We start from the raw sequence: 18,184 nt of genomic DNA on the forward strand, positions 1-18,184 counted from the left end.
CGATGAAAGTGGATGTTGAGGGGGAAGAGGAGAGAGGAGGGGGGGATGTGGAGGGGTTTAGTCTATGATTGGAGACTCGCTCGCAATGGTTGCATCCTTGGACCCATTCCTCCGAGCGAGGTAGCACAAGCCACCAACATATCCTATTCAAGTTTTTTCATGTTTGAGTATCCTTCAGTCCCTGGAGGAGTCCTATTATCAATGCACGTACTCCTATCCGTCTGTGCCTCCCCCACTGGATCAGTCGTTTGGCAGCGAAAAACAAGGAAGACAGCCATGGAGGACGACTAGGATATGCTAGTCGAATCCCTTCCTTTTGCATAATGATCCTTGGTCAACGACTTCTCTCCTGTTGGTCTTCAGCCTTCCCCCCTTATTTGTGCACTCTCCCAAACTGGCAACAAAGCGAAAAGATCTGCAGTCTCTTTCATCTCCCAGGCTGAAATTCCGGCGAGGAAGATGACTATGGCATATGAAGATACTATAGTCGCAATCGTTGTCCGTAGCCGTCTGCGACACGAAGCTGCAGAAGGATAATAGCGGCCATAGGTCAACCACAGGCAACACTGGTAGATTGACTAGGCGCCTGTGTACTTGCTGCCTTTGTTAATTACAGCAAGAGGAACATTGAAGATCTTATGGTAGGAATATGTCTGACATATATCGCACACAAAGTGGCAGATCTTTAAGGGAGTTTTTTGTGCCTGTTCCTGGTTTCGGATGTTTCAAACCAATCTATCACTAAACGACAATAATTGCCCACTACATACATCCACATCCACGGAACAGTCATTGGGCAGCCATTGGGCAGCCATTGGGAAAGCATTCGTCTTTTTCATCTGTTCTCTGTTATTGATCCTCAATAAGGAAGAGTGCCTTAACAATGAATGGTAGTGGCGAAAGGGAGATATCGTTTTGGGATGAGAATGGCCAAGGTAATGTTGGCCGGTTCCATGGTTGATGGAAAAATGAGACGAAGGACAAATGAGTGTTAAACATGTTGGATCGTCGATTGCAGCTTCGAGCGAGAGACGTATCCACCTCGACAGGTTCGTCGAGGAGTGAAGGTAAATATGCCCTGGGGGATAGCATGATTGTAGGGAACATCTTTTGTTTTCTTTGCCTCCAGTTTGCCGTGTTCTTGATCCTGTGCCTGACCCTGCCTGCTAGACCATTTGGTGTTATTATCGGAGCATTCACACAAGACAATAAAACAATAAAACAATAAAATAAACCCTCGCCCAACCCCACGTTGTTTTTTTGCCTCTTTCTTTCTTTACCTCTCTTCTTTCTCCTCCCCCTTCCTCTCCACTTCGCCATCCCTCTCTCACTCATCGACCTCTTTCTTTTGCCTGCATTCAACCTGCGCCGGAAAGCTATCCTTTCTTTCCACTCTCTTTCCCACTCCCCTTCCCTTTTCGCTGTCTCCTCTCTTTCACTCTCTTGCCCAAGCAGCCTCGACTAGTCTATCCTAGCCATGTCGCAGCATCCTCCAAGGTATACATCCCTATGCCCACACTCATATCCACCATACCATTTTATCGAATCATCAGCCCACAGTACACGTCTTACACCTTCTTCTCCCCTTTCACTTACTCCCCTCCTTCCATGTTTGGTTGTTTTTTTCCTGTGAAAAATGACGTTCTTCTCAGCGAGATGTGGTTCGCATACATCCACCACACGTTCCTGCAATAGGGAATGGGTTATACACGAAACACCTTTGTTAGCTCTGTTCCATTTCGTTACCCCATTTTTTTTTATTTTTTTTTGTTTGCAAACGGAAACGAACACACAAAGGTGTACAAAAGAGGGGTGTGGTTCAAACAACGCTTGTTGTGAGTCAGCAGTTGCAGTAAACTGTCCCTTTCTCCCAAATCAAGAAAAAAAAATAAAAAAATAAAGGTGATGGTGATGGTGATGGTGGTGGTGCATCGCTCTTTCATTCATCACTGGAAGAGGAAAGTGTTCTTTCTTTTGTCTCCCCTTTGTTCGCTTCAATTGCTCTCTTCCGGCCATTGTCTTATTGCTATCCTCTTTCCCCCCCTTACTGTCGAAACAAACAATGGCGCCATCTGCCGCCCCTGGCCCTGGCTACTCGACCAGGTCGGTGTGCTCAGGCGTTACCTTAGCCGCTTGCAAGATGATGGCGAGCCCGATCCTCTTTGGGGGGAGAGGATGCTCTCGTACCTTTTTGGGCAAAACAACCCATCGCTCTTTCTCTTTCTCTTTTTTTTTTTTTTTTTTTTTTTTTTTTGGTTTTGGTTTTGGTTTTCTGATATCGCTGTGCCCGAGCAGAACAAAAGAAAAACCTTCCGTGCTTTAAAACGGGTCCTTCCATCTCTCTTTTAGCTGCACTTCATTTTTTATTTTATATTAGCTTAGCCTTAAAAGTCAGGCAAGTGTTACTCTATCAGACCATTGCTGAGGCAATTGCACGTCGCAGTGTTTTCTAGTTGCAATTACATTGCGCATGGTTCGTTCCCGTCCCGACCCTGTGTGTTTCTGAATGCGATCTTGTGCCTTCTTTGATCCCGCTTTACCTTTTTCGTACACCGACACCCTTGACTTCCACGCTACCTGTGTGTGCGACCCCTGTGTGCTGCAAAGCGATGACCCTTCCGCCATCATCCCGTCTTTACGTCTTCCCCCGCTCCTTTCTTTTGCGGAGTAAAAAAAAATATACCCTGTGTGTGCTAAGATGCACGACGTAACTGCCGTATGCCTGTTGTCCGTTGAGTGTTTGCAGGATGCCTGTGCATACCGCATCCGTAATTTATGCAAGCTCTCATTCGCGTGGGATATGCACCCTCAACTCAAACAGAAAAGAAAAGAATCCTGTATTAAAAACAACACAATTCCGTGCATACAATTCATTACCCTATTAGCTTCGGAAGTGTGGCCGAAGAACTCGAGTACTACAAGAACTATTCCAAACAGGTCGAAGACGACTTGCAGGAGACCAGGGACGCTCTAGAAGAATTTCAACTGTCGTCCAAGGAACTGGAAGAAGAGCTCGAGAAGGAAGTTGATTCCACAGAGCGACGATACAATGAAATCCGGATCCGGAACGATTCTATGAGGCAGGAAATCGAGGAATGGAAGGTAAGGATTACGTTTTGTTTTGTTTTGGACCAGGGACAAATTGTGGGCATTGATCATCATGTACGCTATCCCGAGAAGAAAACGGGCTAAAGACCATGTAAATAGGAGAAAATCTCCTATTTTACACAAACATCTGACACAGTTCAATATGTTTCGCGTGTGATTGAAAATAGGAAAAGTACCATCAGGCGCTCAAAGAGTCAAACGCCAATATTAACCAGCTCACCCGTCAACTGGATACGCTGAAGCAGCAGACGGAGATGTTTATCAAAAAGGAGCGGGCGCTGGAGCAGGACAATGACGACCTTGAGAGAACAGAGAGGTAACGATGACCCTCTTCTCCGTCTTTTCACATGCCGTAGTCATGTCTGCTTTGTTTGCTAACCACGAGTTTGGTCCGCAACGTTCAAATAGGGCAACCAAGTGGTCATTGCAGGAATTGGAGATCAAATACAATGCTGCAGTGGAAAAGAACGCCATCCTGGAAAGCGACGTTTCTGCAAAGGCCGTGCTCACGGAGGAAGTCCAGCGCTTGAAGGATGAGTTGCGAGGTACGACTGAGGCTCTTTTTTTTTTTTTTTTGTCGCTGGGGACTCGCTCGTTTTCTGTATGACCCAAGCCAGAGGGAATCTAACATGTTTTTTCTGAATTATTTGCAGATGCCAATGTGGAACTGGCTGTGATGAAGGCGAACCAAGCAGCAACAGCTTCCGCCGCCGCCAACAGCGCATCGTCTGCTAAGCTCAATTCGTACAGCGGAAGCAACGCCTCTTTACCCGATGCAGCACCACACAGATCGCCCATTGGAAGCAATTACGAGGCGATGCCGTCTTTGAGAGCGCGTTTGGCCAAGAACAGCGCGCTGCAGCGATCGTCCTCACGACTTGCAACAGCAGGAACACCTCTGGCGACCGCTGGAGGCGCTACACTCAACCACAACCCAGTCAAAGCCGTCCAGGATATGGTCGGACGCGTCAAGGTACTTTTGAGTGGATGATCCCCTTTTTTTTTCTTTTTTTTGTCAGTAGTAATGCGGTGAACACTTTGCTAATCATTGAAACGATTATATCGTATTCTTGCTTTTGTTTCCAGTCCTTGGAGGCGCGTCTGGCATCATGCCGTTCACTGGTAACGCCACTGCTACAGCCCCCGCCCTCGTACTCGACCTCGATCCCCAATGGTGGACGGTCTTCTTCATTTTCGGGAAGCAGCACCAGTTCGACCTACTCTTCACCATCCTCACGATCAGGATCACCGAGTGCGTATTCGCCATCGTCTTTGGTGACGAGTCCCAAGGTCAGTCGGAGGACATCCTTGCTTTTGCAGCAGCATCTGCAGCAGCATCGAGAGCAGCGTGAGAGGCGGCTGCAGGAACAGCAACAAGCGTTGTCGGGAGCGGGAGTTGTCTCTACTTGAGGGCCTTTTATGTTTTTATGAAAGTTATGATCTCTTTCTTTTTTCTTTTTTTTTTTTTTGTTGACCCCATTTCAAGTTGTTGTAGAAAACAAATGTACAATAGTAGTTTTTTTTGTTCGGTTTTCCTTTTCTTTTCTTTTCTTTTCTTTTTTTTTCTTATTCTTATTCCTGTTTCGTTGTGCGAATTCACGCGAGAAAGAACAAGAAAAAAAAAAAAGAGAACTAGGGAAAAAAAAAGGCATTCCCTTCTCCCCTCCTCCTCTCCTTTGCATTCCGACCCCTTTTCTCTCATACCCCCTCCCTTCTTAACGTTCTGTAGTTTATGAAAAAAAATACACCAAAAAATGATGAAAAAACAACGAATAAAAAAGCAATAACGCCTACTTTCAATGAAATAGTCAAGGCAAACAATGGCTTGGTCTCGAGTGGGCGAGCTGTTTACCCCAGCCAAAAAAAAGGAAAAAAAAAAAGAGCAGCCGCGCCCATGGCCGTGGGGGACCTTTTGGCTCTAATGAAGAAGTCCTTTTGGTAAAATAAAAACTTGAACGGACGACGAATTTATTATTGCCTATGGGTGTGTGTGGGATGTCTGTGTTTGGATGTATATCATGTTTGCTAGACAGGGCTTGTATGATAGGCCTCATTCCTAGGCTTTTTGTTGTTGTTGTTTTTTTTTGCTGGAAACTCCTTGTGAAGAAGAACAGCTGAAAAAAAAATCAGGGCGACCGACTTTGCCTGTCTCCTTCAAAAGTCGAATGAACGAGGAATGGTGTTGAGTTTTGTTTATCGTCGTAATTTGTTGTCTGTTGATGGTACCACCCCCCCTCCTCCTCCTTACAACTCCTCCCGACATTTCTCTTGGCGTCGAAAACGGCGGGCGCAGTGATGATGGTCGGTGTCCTTTATTCTCTTTGGTTTTTCCTTTCCCTTCCTTCCTTCCTTCCTTCTACTCCTCAATCACGGCATCGCCCGCAATAAGGACATGACGACGACTCTCAATTTCGCTCTCGTTCTCGCTCTCGTCCTCCTCCTCTTCATCCTCACTCTCGCTCTCGCTCTCACTCTCCTCCTCATAATCCTCATCTTCAGAATCCGAGCCCAACAACGAGGCATTATCTCCCAAGGCTGCCAAATGTTCCGCCCTCCGCCTCTTCTCCTCCAGATCATCCAAGTCATCGTCCCCGTTCGAGTTCTTTCCTCTCCGAAGATCATCGTCCTTCTTGGCGGCGCCAGTAGCGGCGGCCTCACGCCGGTTCGAGATAAATGTCAGGAGACGGATCAAACCCTGGGAGACCAGCATGCCCATGGCAACGTAGTATAACATTTCCTGGCTGTTCAACGCTTTCGCCTCGGCTTCTTCTGCGGTGCCTTCACTGGGGAGTCTGGATGACGAGGCGGGGTGGACTTTGGGATGGTGTACGCGGATGGGCTCTTTGACAGAGGCCTCGGTCACGGCGGCGAGGATGCCGAGGAGGATGAGCATTCCGGAGGCATGGGTTGAAGATGGCGAAGCGACCGAGGCGAGCCACGAGCGGAGCTTTGGGTAGGCGGATGCGAACATGAGGGATGAAAAAAAAGGGTTCTGGGGGATGATGAAAAAGATAAAAAAAAAAAAGAAAGAGGGAGGAACACAAGGAAGGTCGCGATGGTGGTGGGAAAAGAGCTTTGTTTGTGTGGGGAGGAAGCGCACTTGACTCGAAGGATGCTGATTGGCTGGAGACACGCGTGAATAAAGAGGAGGGCTCTTTGGTGCAAAAAGCCACTTTGTGTTCAATGAGTTTCACGCTCGTACACTCGTTATTTTATTTTTTTATTTTTTTCGTTTCGCGTCGCTCCTGCTGTTTCTATACCATCAACGAAAGGTGGAGAGCGAGAGAGAAAGCTTAGAGATGCCTCAGGGATGCATGGACATGCAGGTCTTGAGGAGAACTTGTACAGGAATCGTCCGTTATATGCATCGTCCAGCTGCAGACAATGAATGCAAACACGTAAACATCGCCTCAGGGACAAAATTCAGGGACATCTTTTTATTCTTCTGAGTGGAGAGTCAGAGACAGAAACTTGCTGCAGCAAGCTTTAAGCAGGGGAGAGGAAGGGACTTTGCCCACAGACCATCAGATACCGGTGTTGGCATAGATAGCCTGGGAGGCCGCAATATGTTTCTTGTATCCCTCCGACTGACGCCAGCTCTGAAGTCTGGGTTCACTGTCGACCGTTTCCTTGACCTTCCAAATCTCAGGACTCTTTTCCTTAATCGCCTTCACAATCTCATCGCCCTTGTACAAGCATGCAAAGTGATCAATGTCGTTTGCCGTCTGGACATCTGCCAGCGATAACTAGATCATAGAACGAAAAGACATCTGTCAGGAAAAAAAAAAAAAAAAAAAAAAAGTCTTTCCATTTTTTGCTGCCATAGTTGGTCAGGTAAAGATTTTTTTGTTTTTGAACGTTTGCTGGAACGGTGGTGTTACCTTGTTACCGACGTAATGGCCATTGGATCCGTTATCCTTCAAATGCTTTGTGTGGGTCTCAATCCACAGCGGCAGCGTCTGTTTCATAAACGTCTCGAATGTCTGGTCCATCTTGTCCTTAAAGTTCCTATTTTTTCCCCATCATCGAAAAACCATAGACATCAAGTCCAGTTTGGTTAATCCATCAGCCCTCTCTAGCCTTTCTATACGAGAATATCGAGATCAAGTTCGAGAGAAGAAGAACGCAAGGGCTTCAATTTTACCAAGTAACGCGCATGAAGAGTCGCTCACGGAGATAGAGCGACGAGGAATGGAACATCTTGATCAATTGTTCCTCCCACTCGTTCTCACCTAGGAGTCCGAATTTCCGGGCTAGGAAGTGCTCGATGATCACGCTCTCGGACAGCTTGAGCTCATGGCCATCCGCGGTCCGGATGTGCAGTACGGGGAAGACTCCGAATGGGGATTTGATCTCTGCAGGCCAGTTCTAAATCAATCCACCATCAATATCACCGTCACCACCACCAAAAAAAAAAAAAAAAAAAAAAAAAAAAAAAAAAAAGTCCCACGGTTAACTGACGCTCATGTTACTTACTGCGCTTTAGCAGATTGATAATGCATCGACTTACAGTGATGGCGAGATCCTCCCAGTCTGCGCCTCCATAAGCAAGGATATCGCGAGGAACGGCGCCAACGCCCGAGACGTCAAAGTACTCGAGTTTGTATGAGGCCGGACGACTGTCCGTGAAGGCCTTGGCCAGCTCTGCGCTCGACACGTTCTCGGGTCCGAATCTTGTTATGGTCAATGGCATCCTTGTCCTCTGTTTGCGCTTTTTCTGTCGATAATTTTGAAAGTGTCCGTTTTTGTTGAGAATAAAGATATATAGAGTTCTTGTTTTGTACCGGAGTACTGTTTGGATCGCTATTACTGTGTAAAGAAAAGAGGAGAGAAATATTTTGCTCCTCCTTTATATACGTATGTTGTTTGCTTGGCCCCACCGCAAGTTCGGGGGATAGACTACCCCTTTTTGTCTACCGACACTTTCTTCACTTTCTTTGGACACTAGACTGATGGTGATGATAAGGTAAAAACTGCGGCTTTCGTCCAGCGTTCCAAATTAAAGCCTGTACACTGTACTACATGTACATGTACTGTACAATCGTCTTTCGCTATAGAGCTAGTCCTCCTTTCGCGCCAAAATAGCCGGATGTGCTATTTACGCCATGTATCGCAGCTAAAAAAATATCTCCCACGCGTCCAAGCAAGCACTTTTTGCAGCTCTATTGTTGTGTTCGCGAATGCAGGCACGTAGGCAGCCCATAAAGGCAATAAATGGTGAAGCAAAGTTCCTGCGCACTTTTTCGGAGAGCTGTATCTTAAATGCCTGTTGTTTATTACTACATGGTGTTTGATTGTGCACCCATCTATAAGCCTGCTCTCTTTGTCCATTAGTAGCCCATGACCCGTCGCGCTTTGCACTACGCAGTACTAAGGGCACGTGTGCTGCCCAGAATGGCTCGTACATTTAAAACTATTTCAATTGCAAAAAAAAAAAAAAAGAGAACATAGACAAACCAACGTTAACGGTGGTTCTTCCGTTCTCCCATGCATATTCTGTCGAATAAGGCAAAAATAAAAGAATGCAGCAAAGACTTACCCGAATCTGATAGTTGCCAGCCTTGGTCATGTATCGCACCCATTTGACAGAATTATAGTTACTCTTCTCAAACACCTTCAGGAACCGAACCAGCAGACCCGAAGATGTGAACATGAGCACTTGGAAATCCATCGAAATCGGCGGACGCGACCATGCCTTCTTGTGTGTCATCGCCGTCAGGTCCGCTTCTGCCGTGAGCATGAACTCGGATTGACCCTGGAAGCGAGGGATCCTAGAAGAAAAAGAAAGCCGAGACTTGATTAAAACATATACACAATAATCATATCGTGCACTTGCATCAGGAACCAGATGCGTTTGTGGGCACCAAAAAAGGATATAAACTTACTTCCAAACAATCGAGTTCTCAGCAGGGACATATTTCGCCTTGCCTGTCGAGGCCGAGCAGGTAACTCCTGCAGTGTTAAGTGGGGTGGGGATGTTGAGGATTACATTGTTCGCGTACAGCTTCGACGAAAAGTTGGCCTTGACCAGAATCCGGTACTCAATCTTTGATTTGCCAACTTCCGTCACTACTGGATGGACCTTGAACGGTAGGTTGATATTGTCCGACGTGCGATACCTAAAATGTTGGTCCATCTGTCAGTAACAAGTCCCAACTCCAGAACGAGCCCCTTTTCATTGTGGCCCGATGTGAATACAGACAATCTAGACCGTTTGTTACCTCATAAGCTCAAACTCGCCGTCAGGAGGTATAAAGCTGATGGTCCGGTCGCTGTCGAATTTGCCCAATTTGACACACTGGTGGAATTGACAATCATCAATTTCCACTGTATTGGATGTTCGCCTACAATCACCCAAGAAATGAATGGAAGTACAAGTCAGAACAAACGTCTCTGTCCACGCCAGTCCAGAATAAAGGACCCCAATGCTAACGACCAGCCCAGAAGGGAAACACCATAGCCTTACTTTCTGTTCGATGGATCCTTCTCCAACAAGACCTTATCGTTTAAACCGAATTTGCACTCTGGCGTTCCAGAAAGATACGCCCTCATCATGATCTGTCCCGCCACATCAGCCCTAAGAACATTGCCCTGTGCACTCAACAGCAAATTGACCGACTCAATGACATCAATGAAAGCCTCGTTCTTCCTGTACTTGACGTCGCTCCGTCTCCAGGACGTGGCACCCGTGGCCTGGATGGTGATGTTTGCAGAATTTTCCTTGATCGCCCGCTCTGATTTGACACTCTCGGTGGTGATATACATCTTCAGCGTGTCCGCCTCACTGTTCTGTGGGTATCCGAAATCAAGCACCTCTGCACAAGGACAAGTCATGCGAATTTTTTGGTGGTATACATTAGAGATCTGTTATTCTTCCATGCAGGACTCGTCGTAAATGTGTGGATGCGAAGGGTGCCTCTTACCATCGAGCAGTTCATAGATCAAGACAAAGTTAGCCTTGACGGCTTCCTCGTCGAACTTTCCAAAGTATGACTTGCCGATATTGATGACACGATAACAGAACTCGAAGATCAAGGCAGCATTGGAGTTCCATTTGGTCAATGCGACAATGTACAAGTTCTCGTGTCGGACGTGGAAGAACGATGTTGAACCCAAGGTGATGATGGGCGAACGCACATCCGTGTTGGAGATAACTTGGATGCGGAAGATATCTGCGATTGAACGTCTGTATTGATAATAGTAGCCAAGCATTCGTGAGCAAATCGACAAGCGATAGAGGGGGGACCAGCAGAATGAACGTAAGGATGTCGATATGGGTGCAATGAAAAATAAAACCGGACGCAACTGAGCGTAAGTGGACTTACTTGAGATCCTGGCGGTAGAGCCGGGATATCAGGACTTCGCCTTTTTGGTTGTAGATAAAGAGTGCGCTGATCATATTGTAAGTGCGGGATATGTATCCTGTTCCTGGAGAAGAGCCCTCGTATCCCTCCTACTCGAGTCCAAATGCTCTGATTCTGGTCCTGCTTCTATACCCGAAGCTATCCTGGGGGTTGTTCTTCACAGGAAACGATGAAAGTTGAGGGGAGAGTATTGTTGATAAACGCAGTCTGGGCAGGGTTCCTGGTTGGCAAGGGCGAGGAGATGGAGAAGGTGTTGGACGAGATGAAGAGCTGAACCCAACTCCTACTTCTGGTCCAAGATGGGAAATGGCAGTCCACTCACGTGTAGATTTGACGACTGTTGGAACTAAAAACAAAAACGCGCGTTCAGGGCCATGGTCTGTTCTTCACACATGTCCATCCCTTCCATTTGTCTTTTCAAAGACAGGGGAGCTACATATTGTCATTCCAGGTAATCGAGCAAGTCGACGTTCCAGTTGTATAGGACTTGCACTCCAAGAAACACAAGAGACGGACGACGAGAGAGATTGGTTCATTATGCTTCCCTGTTCTTCCACGCTCTTCTTGACCTCTTCTATTTTCTCACACGGTCATATTCATTCGTCGCGTATCCCCTTTTCATGCTGTTCTTTCTTTCTCTTTCCCTTCCTTCCAGAGTACCTCACCTCTATCCTGTTCTTCTTTAACCGAGATTGTTGTTCCCTGTCGTCCATTTGCTCTGACCATCATCTTTACAGTAAACCCTAAATCCTTCTGCTATCTGTCCGACATGGTTTGCGCTTGCTGGACCGCCTTGATCCGCCCGCTTCAGCCGGGCCATTTGGGGCTAACGTGGTTCCCTGAACAACCATGCCCCAGTCTCTGCAAGGTGGCAGAGGCCTGGGGAGATATATTCACCGGGTCATTGGAGGGTCACTTCAGGCGTAGACAGTTCTTTTTGGGGGACTATCGATCGATCTGACACAATGGATCTTGCTGGACCGCTCGGTTCTGCTCGCTTTTGTCGACGCCATTCTGAGCAAAAGTGGTTCCTTGATCCATCGTGCCTGGTCTCATTGCAGGAGCAGGGACTGGGAGGGGCTCTACAATTCTGTTTTATTTTATTTTATTTTATTTTATTTTATTTTATTTTATTTTATTTTATTTTATTTTACCTCTTTGATTAACACTCATTGTTCTACTTCTGACACTCCATATCACATCCCCTTTATTCTGACCTGGTGAAGACACTTTGGATGGGTAGTGGGCATCGCGCTCCACCTTTTTCGTTTTATTCGCCTCTGTTGTTATATTGTTCAATGTGGCCTAGCAACTTCTCATGATTCAGAGCAACGGCACGGGTGGCCAATCTTGACATTTTTAAAGCTGGATTAGAGCGTGAGCGAAAGATGGTTATATTGGGGGGAGGGGGGGGGACTATAAAGAGATTGTATACCAGTATTTTTGTTAAATCCTTGTTCTCCCTTGTCCATCGGACACATTTTATGTTTTTCTCGGCGGTGAATATGATCGTTTGTCGTTCTTGGGGGACCGAGTGTATCTTTTTTTTTTCCGCTCCAGAGGACCTTGTTTATTTTTCTCCCTTCCGCTCTTTTAACGCTGGGGGAAATATTGGACTACGTGGGCCAATATTCGCAGATGGATTCCAACGGATTCTGTCGATTCTTCTTGAGTGGTACACAGGGAGAAGAAGAACTTGGGATCAAAGGGCGAGAGATTTACCTCGGTTTTCCTCCGGTTTGTAAAAAACCTATTTTTTTTTCTTCTCGATTGAACTCCTTTGTGCCTTCTTTATCCTATGACAGCTGGAAACACGACGCTTGCTTTGAGACAACTGGATTTGACAATGCAACTATTTTTGAAAACTGATGCAGCAGGTTCTGTCCTGTTGCGTCGCCCTCCTTTATATCTCAAAGAAAACATGGAGTTCAATGTCGTTGGGTTAAGAGGTGCAGTGTCGGGCAAAACATGTGCAGTTGTATCTGTGGGAGTCTCAATAATGTCCATGAATATAGGTACCCGAGATCGATTGCTTAAGATCGAAGCACAGCGATAAGCGCCTCCACATGGAACGATACAGTTGCAAATCGACTATTTTATTTGCTCGACGCCGACTATCCCATGGCGTGATCGCTTCTGCTCCCTTCCTGCTTCGATATATACGGCGATGTTGCTCCAATGGACCGTCAATTAGATGGCCAAGTTGTATTGGTATTCGGACTCTGTGCTCTGGGCGACCCACAGGATGGCGGCACTACAAAGCAGATGATGAATCGTGAATAAAAAACACAGTTGTGAACATGAGCTTGATATGGAGCACCTGTAAAAAGAAACATTCGGCGAAGTGATGATAGAAGGTCTTACCTGGTCATGATAGAGGCATTCTGGATAACATTACAGATGCCCCAGAAGTTGAAAATGGCTCCATAATTGTGAAGGATGTACTTGATGCAGAGCACCGACTAAATGATTGAAACCCCAAGGAAAAGTGGTGAGACGAACAAATCTTGGAAGAAAAAAAAAACCTGGCTTCGCGGACGAAACGGGACAGTAATGACGAGCACGTACGATTGAACCGGCAAGTCCTCCAGCCATGAACGCGAATCCGATGAACAGGAATACACGCGCCTTCCATGCAACGCTGGCGCCACCTCCACTTGAGAATGAAAAGCTGTCGCCTCTGAGTGCTGCCTTGTCAATGCAGCTGATACTATGTGTTGTATTATTGTTCAATAGGTCGAGAGGATAAGCAGTTATGTTAGAAACACAATAGCGACCCTTTTCGTTTTTGTTTTCGTTAAAATTCAGGGCATTCCGTCATATACGAAATGAATTTCCTCCTCCAACGTCCAAGGTCTTCTAGACCAATTGAAAAAGGAACCTTTTAATGTGCTTCACTTACACAATCATTCCAAGCGTGCTGCAGATACCTGGCACCCAATCCACAAATGCGACGGACACGCTCTTGTAACCGTCGTCGTAGTTCCAGTTCTTAGAGCGGATAACTGAGTCGATAAAGAACCACCATCCGAGTGCGAACTATTTGCACGAAGGGATGTAACGGAGCGGAGGTTAAATACACCGTTCGCTCATCGTTATTTCTCAACATTGTATCTGGATGGAACAATTAGTGCTGGCAACGAGCAAAATTGGCAGGGTGCTGCTGCTTAGGCAGTTGTCGTTACCAGTGCTCCAGTGACGTAGATAGCGCCGTCGCGAGCTTTGGGACCCAGGCGGGGTATCCTTGGCATGGGGAACAAGCAAACACGCTTGTGTTGTTCACTGATGTTCCATTGAGATGCCATGGTCGAATGTCTTGTCGTTACTTGTTACAGGTGTTGCAATGTGTTCCTGTTGTTGGTCGTTTTCGTCGTAAAGGTTGCTGGTTGCTGGCTGTTAGGAAAAAGGGGAAGAGAATGACGAACGACAAAAGACTTGCACCCATGAACAAAGTTCGCGCCCAGCTTTGACGTGTGGGCACCGCGTGAGCAACGACCCCTCTCCTCTCTGAGTACAAAATATTCGTTAAGGGTCAGTTATGTCTATGCTGCACAGCTGATGATGCGCGTCGCGCGACGCACGCACTCACCCAACACCGCGATCCACCTGGATACCGAAGACAGATGCGTCCTAAGCAAATCAGAGGCCACACCCATTCCTCGTCAGTCCTTTCCCCCTAACTCCAACATAAGTACGAGGATCATATATAACAAGTCCGTGTTAGTGAGTGATGGTAACAAAGCACATAATCTCAGCGATATGTATAGAAAGATTGCAGGCATAAGCATAGGCACTTATCACTGAAAATCCAGCGAGAAGAGGCCAGCCAGGCAATCCCTTCCATCGCTGCATATTGTCGAGCGACCAATCCCTCCTTTAATCTTCTCCGTATTCATCACTTTTCGTTTGGCTTAATTCGCGTGTCTGGCTTCCATTGTTGGGTTTGGACGATTGTTGCAATGGATTACAAGCAGGAACCGCCTTTGATGTCTACCCTACGCCTCCTCAAAAAGACAGTCATCCTTTCCAGATACAGCAGGTCGGAAGGGTACACAATAAAAAAGCCTATGAAGTACCCTTTTCTTTGATTCAAAGAAAGATTCACCGCTCCCTATCATCGGCCAACAGAATAAAATAGATCTGAACAAAGGCACCACTTGAGCAATTTCAGCAGTGGAGCTGTAGATCATGGTCGAGTCGCAGAGACGTCAATCGAGGTTGACGCTCCATCTTACGTGGTTTATGCTGAAAGCAATCTGGCTCCTTCTGGTCAAGGCTAGATTTGTCCGCTATATCAAGTATGTTTCACCGAAACCGTGTGCTGTGCAATAGGGTGCTGAGTATCCCCAACTGAACATTTTTTATGATGTATCATTTTAAAAATTCAGATGGGAGAGACGCTGTTGTCTAAAATGTCAATGGCGACGGTGTTGGGCGTGCTTGAGACTATCCACCTGCCCTGACTAAAATATTTATGGGCGAGACTAAACTAGGCGAGGGTGGACAGAGCCGCGTGCTCGTTTGAAGATGTACTGTGTTCACTAGAAATACGCTCACAGTGTTCTGGAATGTAGCGTGCCTCTTGAGCGCCTTTTGGGCCAGATGGACTGGACTATCCAAAGGGGTTTGACGCGTCGCGCAACGCGTTTTTAATTTTCTGTGCTCCAATGAGACGAAGCTTGCTGGTGACTGCCACGAGGGAAATGTAAACACAGCACAAAAAAAAAAAAGACATGGGAGACCATCGTCAAGTCTGCATCATCACACTCTCGTTCACACCCTCGCTGCTTCACTAAGCTTCCTTCAACTTCACTTTCTCCAGACATTTGATACACTTTCGAAATGAGACTGAAGCGCCATAAAGATTATAAGCGGTACATGAATATGTACTGCCAGTCCTATCATTTTCGCAAACCATATCAAGTCCTTGGTATGTTTTTGTTCAACTTGTCGATACTGCCATAGCCTGGAAGATAGGCGTCAATTCACTCAATGACTATCTGCAGGTTCTACACGAAAAGACGGGGAGATGTGCTACAAAACTAACAATGCTGTTTTTCGGTCCTATTTGTGTATCTAGCCGACGGAGATTTCATCCAGGCAGCATTGGATCAAAGGATGGATCTCAGGACCATGATCCCTAACGTCCTCTGCGATGCTTCCAAGCAAAGTACGCCCAATATCAACTATTTCGTCGTTTCTTTCCAAGATATGTCTCGTCAAATAATAATTTGGTCCGCAACTTGGGAACTAACACGGTCTTTGCTTTTTCCATTCTTCCTCCCCCTCAATTGCCTCCCTCCCGCCTTCCAATAGTGGTGACACCATGCACGATGGCAGCACTAAAAGCCCGCGGCGAAGATGGCTCCGGCGCCTTCATTTCCTCTAAGCGCTATGAAAAACGTCGCTGCAAACACCAAACCGCCGTTCCCGAATCCGAATGTCTTTCTCAAATCATTGCCAGTACCAACCCTCACAATTACGTCGTCGCGACCCAATCCAAAAAACTCCGTCTCAAATTCGCAACTGTCCCCGGTGTGCCTCTTTTGTACATTAAACGTGCAAATCTGATCCTCGAACCGCCCTCAGAGGCCAGTTTGAAGGGCGCCAAGAAAATTGAGTCCGATAAAACGCATGCGAGTAGCAAGGAGTTGCAGACCTTGAAAGCTGTAAAGGTAACGGCGATGGGCAAGGTGTCCGTGGATCCAAAGTTGGTGCAGAGACTTGAGGCGAAGCAGGAGAATAAGAAGCAAAAGTTGGAGGTCAAAAAAGCGAAGCTATTGAAGAAGCGGATGGGGCCGAAGGAACCGAACCCGTTGTCGGTGAAGAAGAAAAAGAAGGCACCGACACCGGCACCGGTACAGCCTGCACCGAAGGAAAAGGCACAGACGGAGGCGAGTGAAGGAGGTGAGGGTCCATCGGAGAAGAAGAAGAGGAAGAGAAGAAAGCCTAGATCTGAGAGGGCGGAGGGTGCACCAGCATCGACAGGATCCGAATCCTCTTAAAACTCCATTTTCATTCGCATCTCGCATTCTTACCATCATAATTATAAAAAAATATAAATATAAAACCTCTCCAACATATCATCTGTATCAAAAAGCTACTTCGCTTCCTTTATTTGTGTTTGTCTTCTATGTCAGCAGCTTAGTCCCTGTCGGCTTTGCGGGCGCGCAGGTCGTTACGGATCGGGATTTTGAGGCCCTGTTTCGCGAATGCCTTTGATAGCTCGGTCGATTCTAAATCAACAAAGAGAAAAAAAAAAAAAAAAAAAGAGTAAGCATTAAAAACATAAAAAGAAACTCGTTTCCGAGAAGATGTTCTGCTAAAGATTCACGTACCGGTCATGCCAGGGAATTTTTTCGCTGAAAAGACCGTAAAGGGATCACTGGTCTCCTCTGCCACCAGTCCTGATGCATGGCCATCATCATTATTCATGAAATCGAAGCTGCGCGGAAGAAAGCAGAAAAGAGCCGGATGTTAATCAACGCTAAAGTCGAAAGAAACCAGAACTGCTAAAGAAGCCGGTTCGGGAGAGAATGTTTTACCTTCCAAATCGCATCAGCGAAAACTTGAGAGTGTAAACGCCCTCAGTTCGGATACTCAGATCCGGGAAACTAAAGTACCAACCCGGCACACCTTCAGGACTATTCAACAAGATCGGCGACACCACTAAAGATCCCATTAAGATCCTCGTCAATTTCGGTGGCTCAGACTGTCCCGGAGTTGCGATCATATTCCGGACTTCCTTGCCATCGGCGGACCACAACGAGACATGCAACACAAAGAGTGGATCCTGCTCTTGCAGTTGTCCTCCATACCCATCCTCATCTTCGGCATCGCTTCCAGGATTGGAATGGTCACTAAGAGCGTTCTCGTCATCCTCGTCATCATGGTCGGCGGAATTAGATCGCTTGTGCTTGTTGCTACCCTGTCGACCGGCTGGACGACCACGTTTTCCTAAGGACGGAGAAGAGGCCGTCAAAGTCGTGTCATGTTCCTGTTTCAGAGATCCAGCTCCTCCCCGGGTCGCACGCACACCTGATCGCGTTCCTGCCGTCGCTGTCGCCGCAGTCGCATTAGTCGACGAAGATTTAATCCCATTCTCATCCTCGTCATCGTCTTCGAGCTGATAAGCTTCATCCTCGTCTTCATTATCGTCATGGCTATCTTCGCCATCGTCACTCGGGCCTTTGCGTTTCTGCTTTGAGGATGTGGTGGCACCAGCTGCATTCTTTTTGGCTGCTGCTGCCGCGATAGCAGAGCGCTGAACTCGCTTGGAGGGATGTTGTTCGTGATCCTCATCCAAAAGAAGCTGAACAATGGGTGGTGGATCAATCGGTCGACGATCCTTTTCCCCAAATCCGCACATCCGCGCGTGCAGCGGTTGCTGTACGATCTTAATCCTTGCCGGTCTATGTGGATCATCACAAGGAATCGGTTAGTTCCAATAGCGCAGGCTATTAAGCGTTGGAAAACATGGGCTTGAATGTGTGCATCTGAGTCTGGCTACACTCATACCGTTCATCTATGTGTCGGGCGGTTGTGTCCTGTGGGTTGTGCTCGGTCATGAGCGGACGGTGCTCTGACGGAGGGACTTTGCCAATTGGCTCTATTGACACAGAACTAGGAGTATTGGCAATAGGAGCTGGAGCTGGAGCTGGAGCTGGAGCTGGAGCCCCGGCGCCGCCGGAAAGTTGTACTCTAGGGCGCTC

At 47.0% G+C, this 18,184-nt stretch overlaps 8 protein-coding genes across 8 annotated transcripts; 3 read left to right on the forward strand and 5 right to left on the reverse strand.

Annotated features, from left to right (window-relative positions):
• Positions 1-1,259: 1,259 nt before the first annotated feature.
• On the forward strand, positions 1,260-4,586 carry BC939DRAFT_463375 (uncharacterized protein). The gene is made up of 6 exons (XM_051557218.1): positions 1,260-1,497; positions 2,886-3,102; positions 3,276-3,424; positions 3,517-3,653; positions 3,762-4,081; positions 4,195-4,586. The coding sequence occupies exons 1-6, from the start codon at positions 1,478-1,480 to the stop codon at positions 4,516-4,518; spliced, it is 1,167 nt and encodes a 388-aa protein (XP_051408362.1). The 5' UTR covers positions 1,260-1,477; the 3' UTR covers positions 4,519-4,586.
• Positions 4,584-5,025, forward strand: BC939DRAFT_463378 (uncharacterized protein). The gene has a single exon (XM_051557219.1). It carries the CDS (start codon positions 4,611-4,613, stop codon positions 4,842-4,844), a length of 234 nt encoding a protein of 77 aa, XP_051408363.1. The 5' UTR covers positions 4,584-4,610; the 3' UTR covers positions 4,845-5,025.
• A 27-nt stretch (positions 5,026-5,052) lies between these two features.
• BC939DRAFT_463379 (uncharacterized protein) lies at positions 5,053-6,131 on the reverse strand. Its single transcript, XM_051557220.1, has one exon. The coding sequence runs from the start codon at positions 6,077-6,079 to the stop codon at positions 5,465-5,467; it is 615 nt and encodes a 204-aa protein (XP_051408364.1). The 5' UTR covers positions 6,080-6,131; the 3' UTR covers positions 5,053-5,464.
• Positions 6,132-6,900: 769 nt separating this feature from the next.
• On the reverse strand, positions 6,901-7,913 carry BC939DRAFT_463381 (uncharacterized protein). The gene is made up of 2 exons (XM_051557221.1): positions 7,619-7,913; positions 6,901-7,476 (listed from the first exon to the last, which is right to left on the reverse strand). The coding sequence occupies exons 1-2, from the start codon at positions 7,799-7,801 to the stop codon at positions 7,249-7,251; spliced, it is 411 nt and encodes a 136-aa protein (XP_051408365.1). The 5' UTR covers positions 7,802-7,913; the 3' UTR covers positions 6,901-7,248.
• A 460-nt stretch (positions 7,914-8,373) lies between these two features.
• BC939DRAFT_463385 (intracellular protein transport-related protein) lies at positions 8,374-10,726 on the reverse strand. The gene is made up of 7 exons (XM_051557222.1): positions 10,434-10,726; positions 10,032-10,294; positions 9,575-9,923; positions 9,330-9,452; positions 8,994-9,227; positions 8,648-8,879; positions 8,374-8,521 (listed from the first exon to the last, which is right to left on the reverse strand). The coding sequence occupies exons 1-7, from the start codon at positions 10,505-10,507 to the stop codon at positions 8,516-8,518; spliced, it is 1,281 nt and encodes a 426-aa protein (XP_051408366.1). The 5' UTR covers positions 10,508-10,726; the 3' UTR covers positions 8,374-8,515.
• A 1,936-nt stretch (positions 10,727-12,662) lies between these two features.
• On the reverse strand, positions 12,663-13,777 carry BC939DRAFT_480455 (uncharacterized protein; the record flags this gene model as incomplete). The annotated part of the gene is made up of 5 exons (XM_051558943.1): positions 12,663-12,726; positions 12,837-12,934; positions 13,041-13,182; positions 13,375-13,511; positions 13,658-13,777. The coding sequence occupies 5 exons, from the start codon at positions 13,775-13,777 to the stop codon at positions 12,663-12,665; spliced, it is 561 nt and encodes a 186-aa protein (XP_051408367.1).
• A 2,028-nt stretch (positions 13,778-15,805) lies between these two features.
• On the forward strand, positions 15,806-16,477 carry BC939DRAFT_480456 (Fcf1-domain-containing protein; the record flags this gene model as incomplete). The annotated part of the gene is made up of 1 exon (XM_051558944.1): positions 15,806-16,477. The coding sequence occupies one exon, from the start codon at positions 15,806-15,808 to the stop codon at positions 16,475-16,477; it is 672 nt and encodes a 223-aa protein (XP_051408368.1).
• A 93-nt stretch (positions 16,478-16,570) lies between these two features.
• On the reverse strand, positions 16,571-18,137 carry BC939DRAFT_427918 (velvet factor-domain-containing protein). Its single transcript, XM_051553195.1, has 4 exons — positions 17,991-18,137; positions 17,018-17,884; positions 16,811-16,917; positions 16,571-16,708 (listed from the first exon to the last, which is right to left on the reverse strand). The coding sequence occupies exons 1-4, from the start codon at positions 18,038-18,040 to the stop codon at positions 16,617-16,619; spliced, it is 1,116 nt and encodes a 371-aa protein (XP_051408369.1). The 5' UTR covers positions 18,041-18,137; the 3' UTR covers positions 16,571-16,616.
• Between the last annotated feature and the right edge of the window lie 47 nt (positions 18,138-18,184).

Source organism: Gamsiella multidivaricata (assembly GCF_025024155.1).
Source record: "Gamsiella multidivaricata strain RSA 2152 chromosome Unknown BC939scaffold_76, whole genome shotgun sequence".
NCBI lineage: Eukaryota > Fungi > Mortierellomycota > Mortierellomycetes > Mortierellales > Mortierellaceae > Gamsiella > Gamsiella multidivaricata.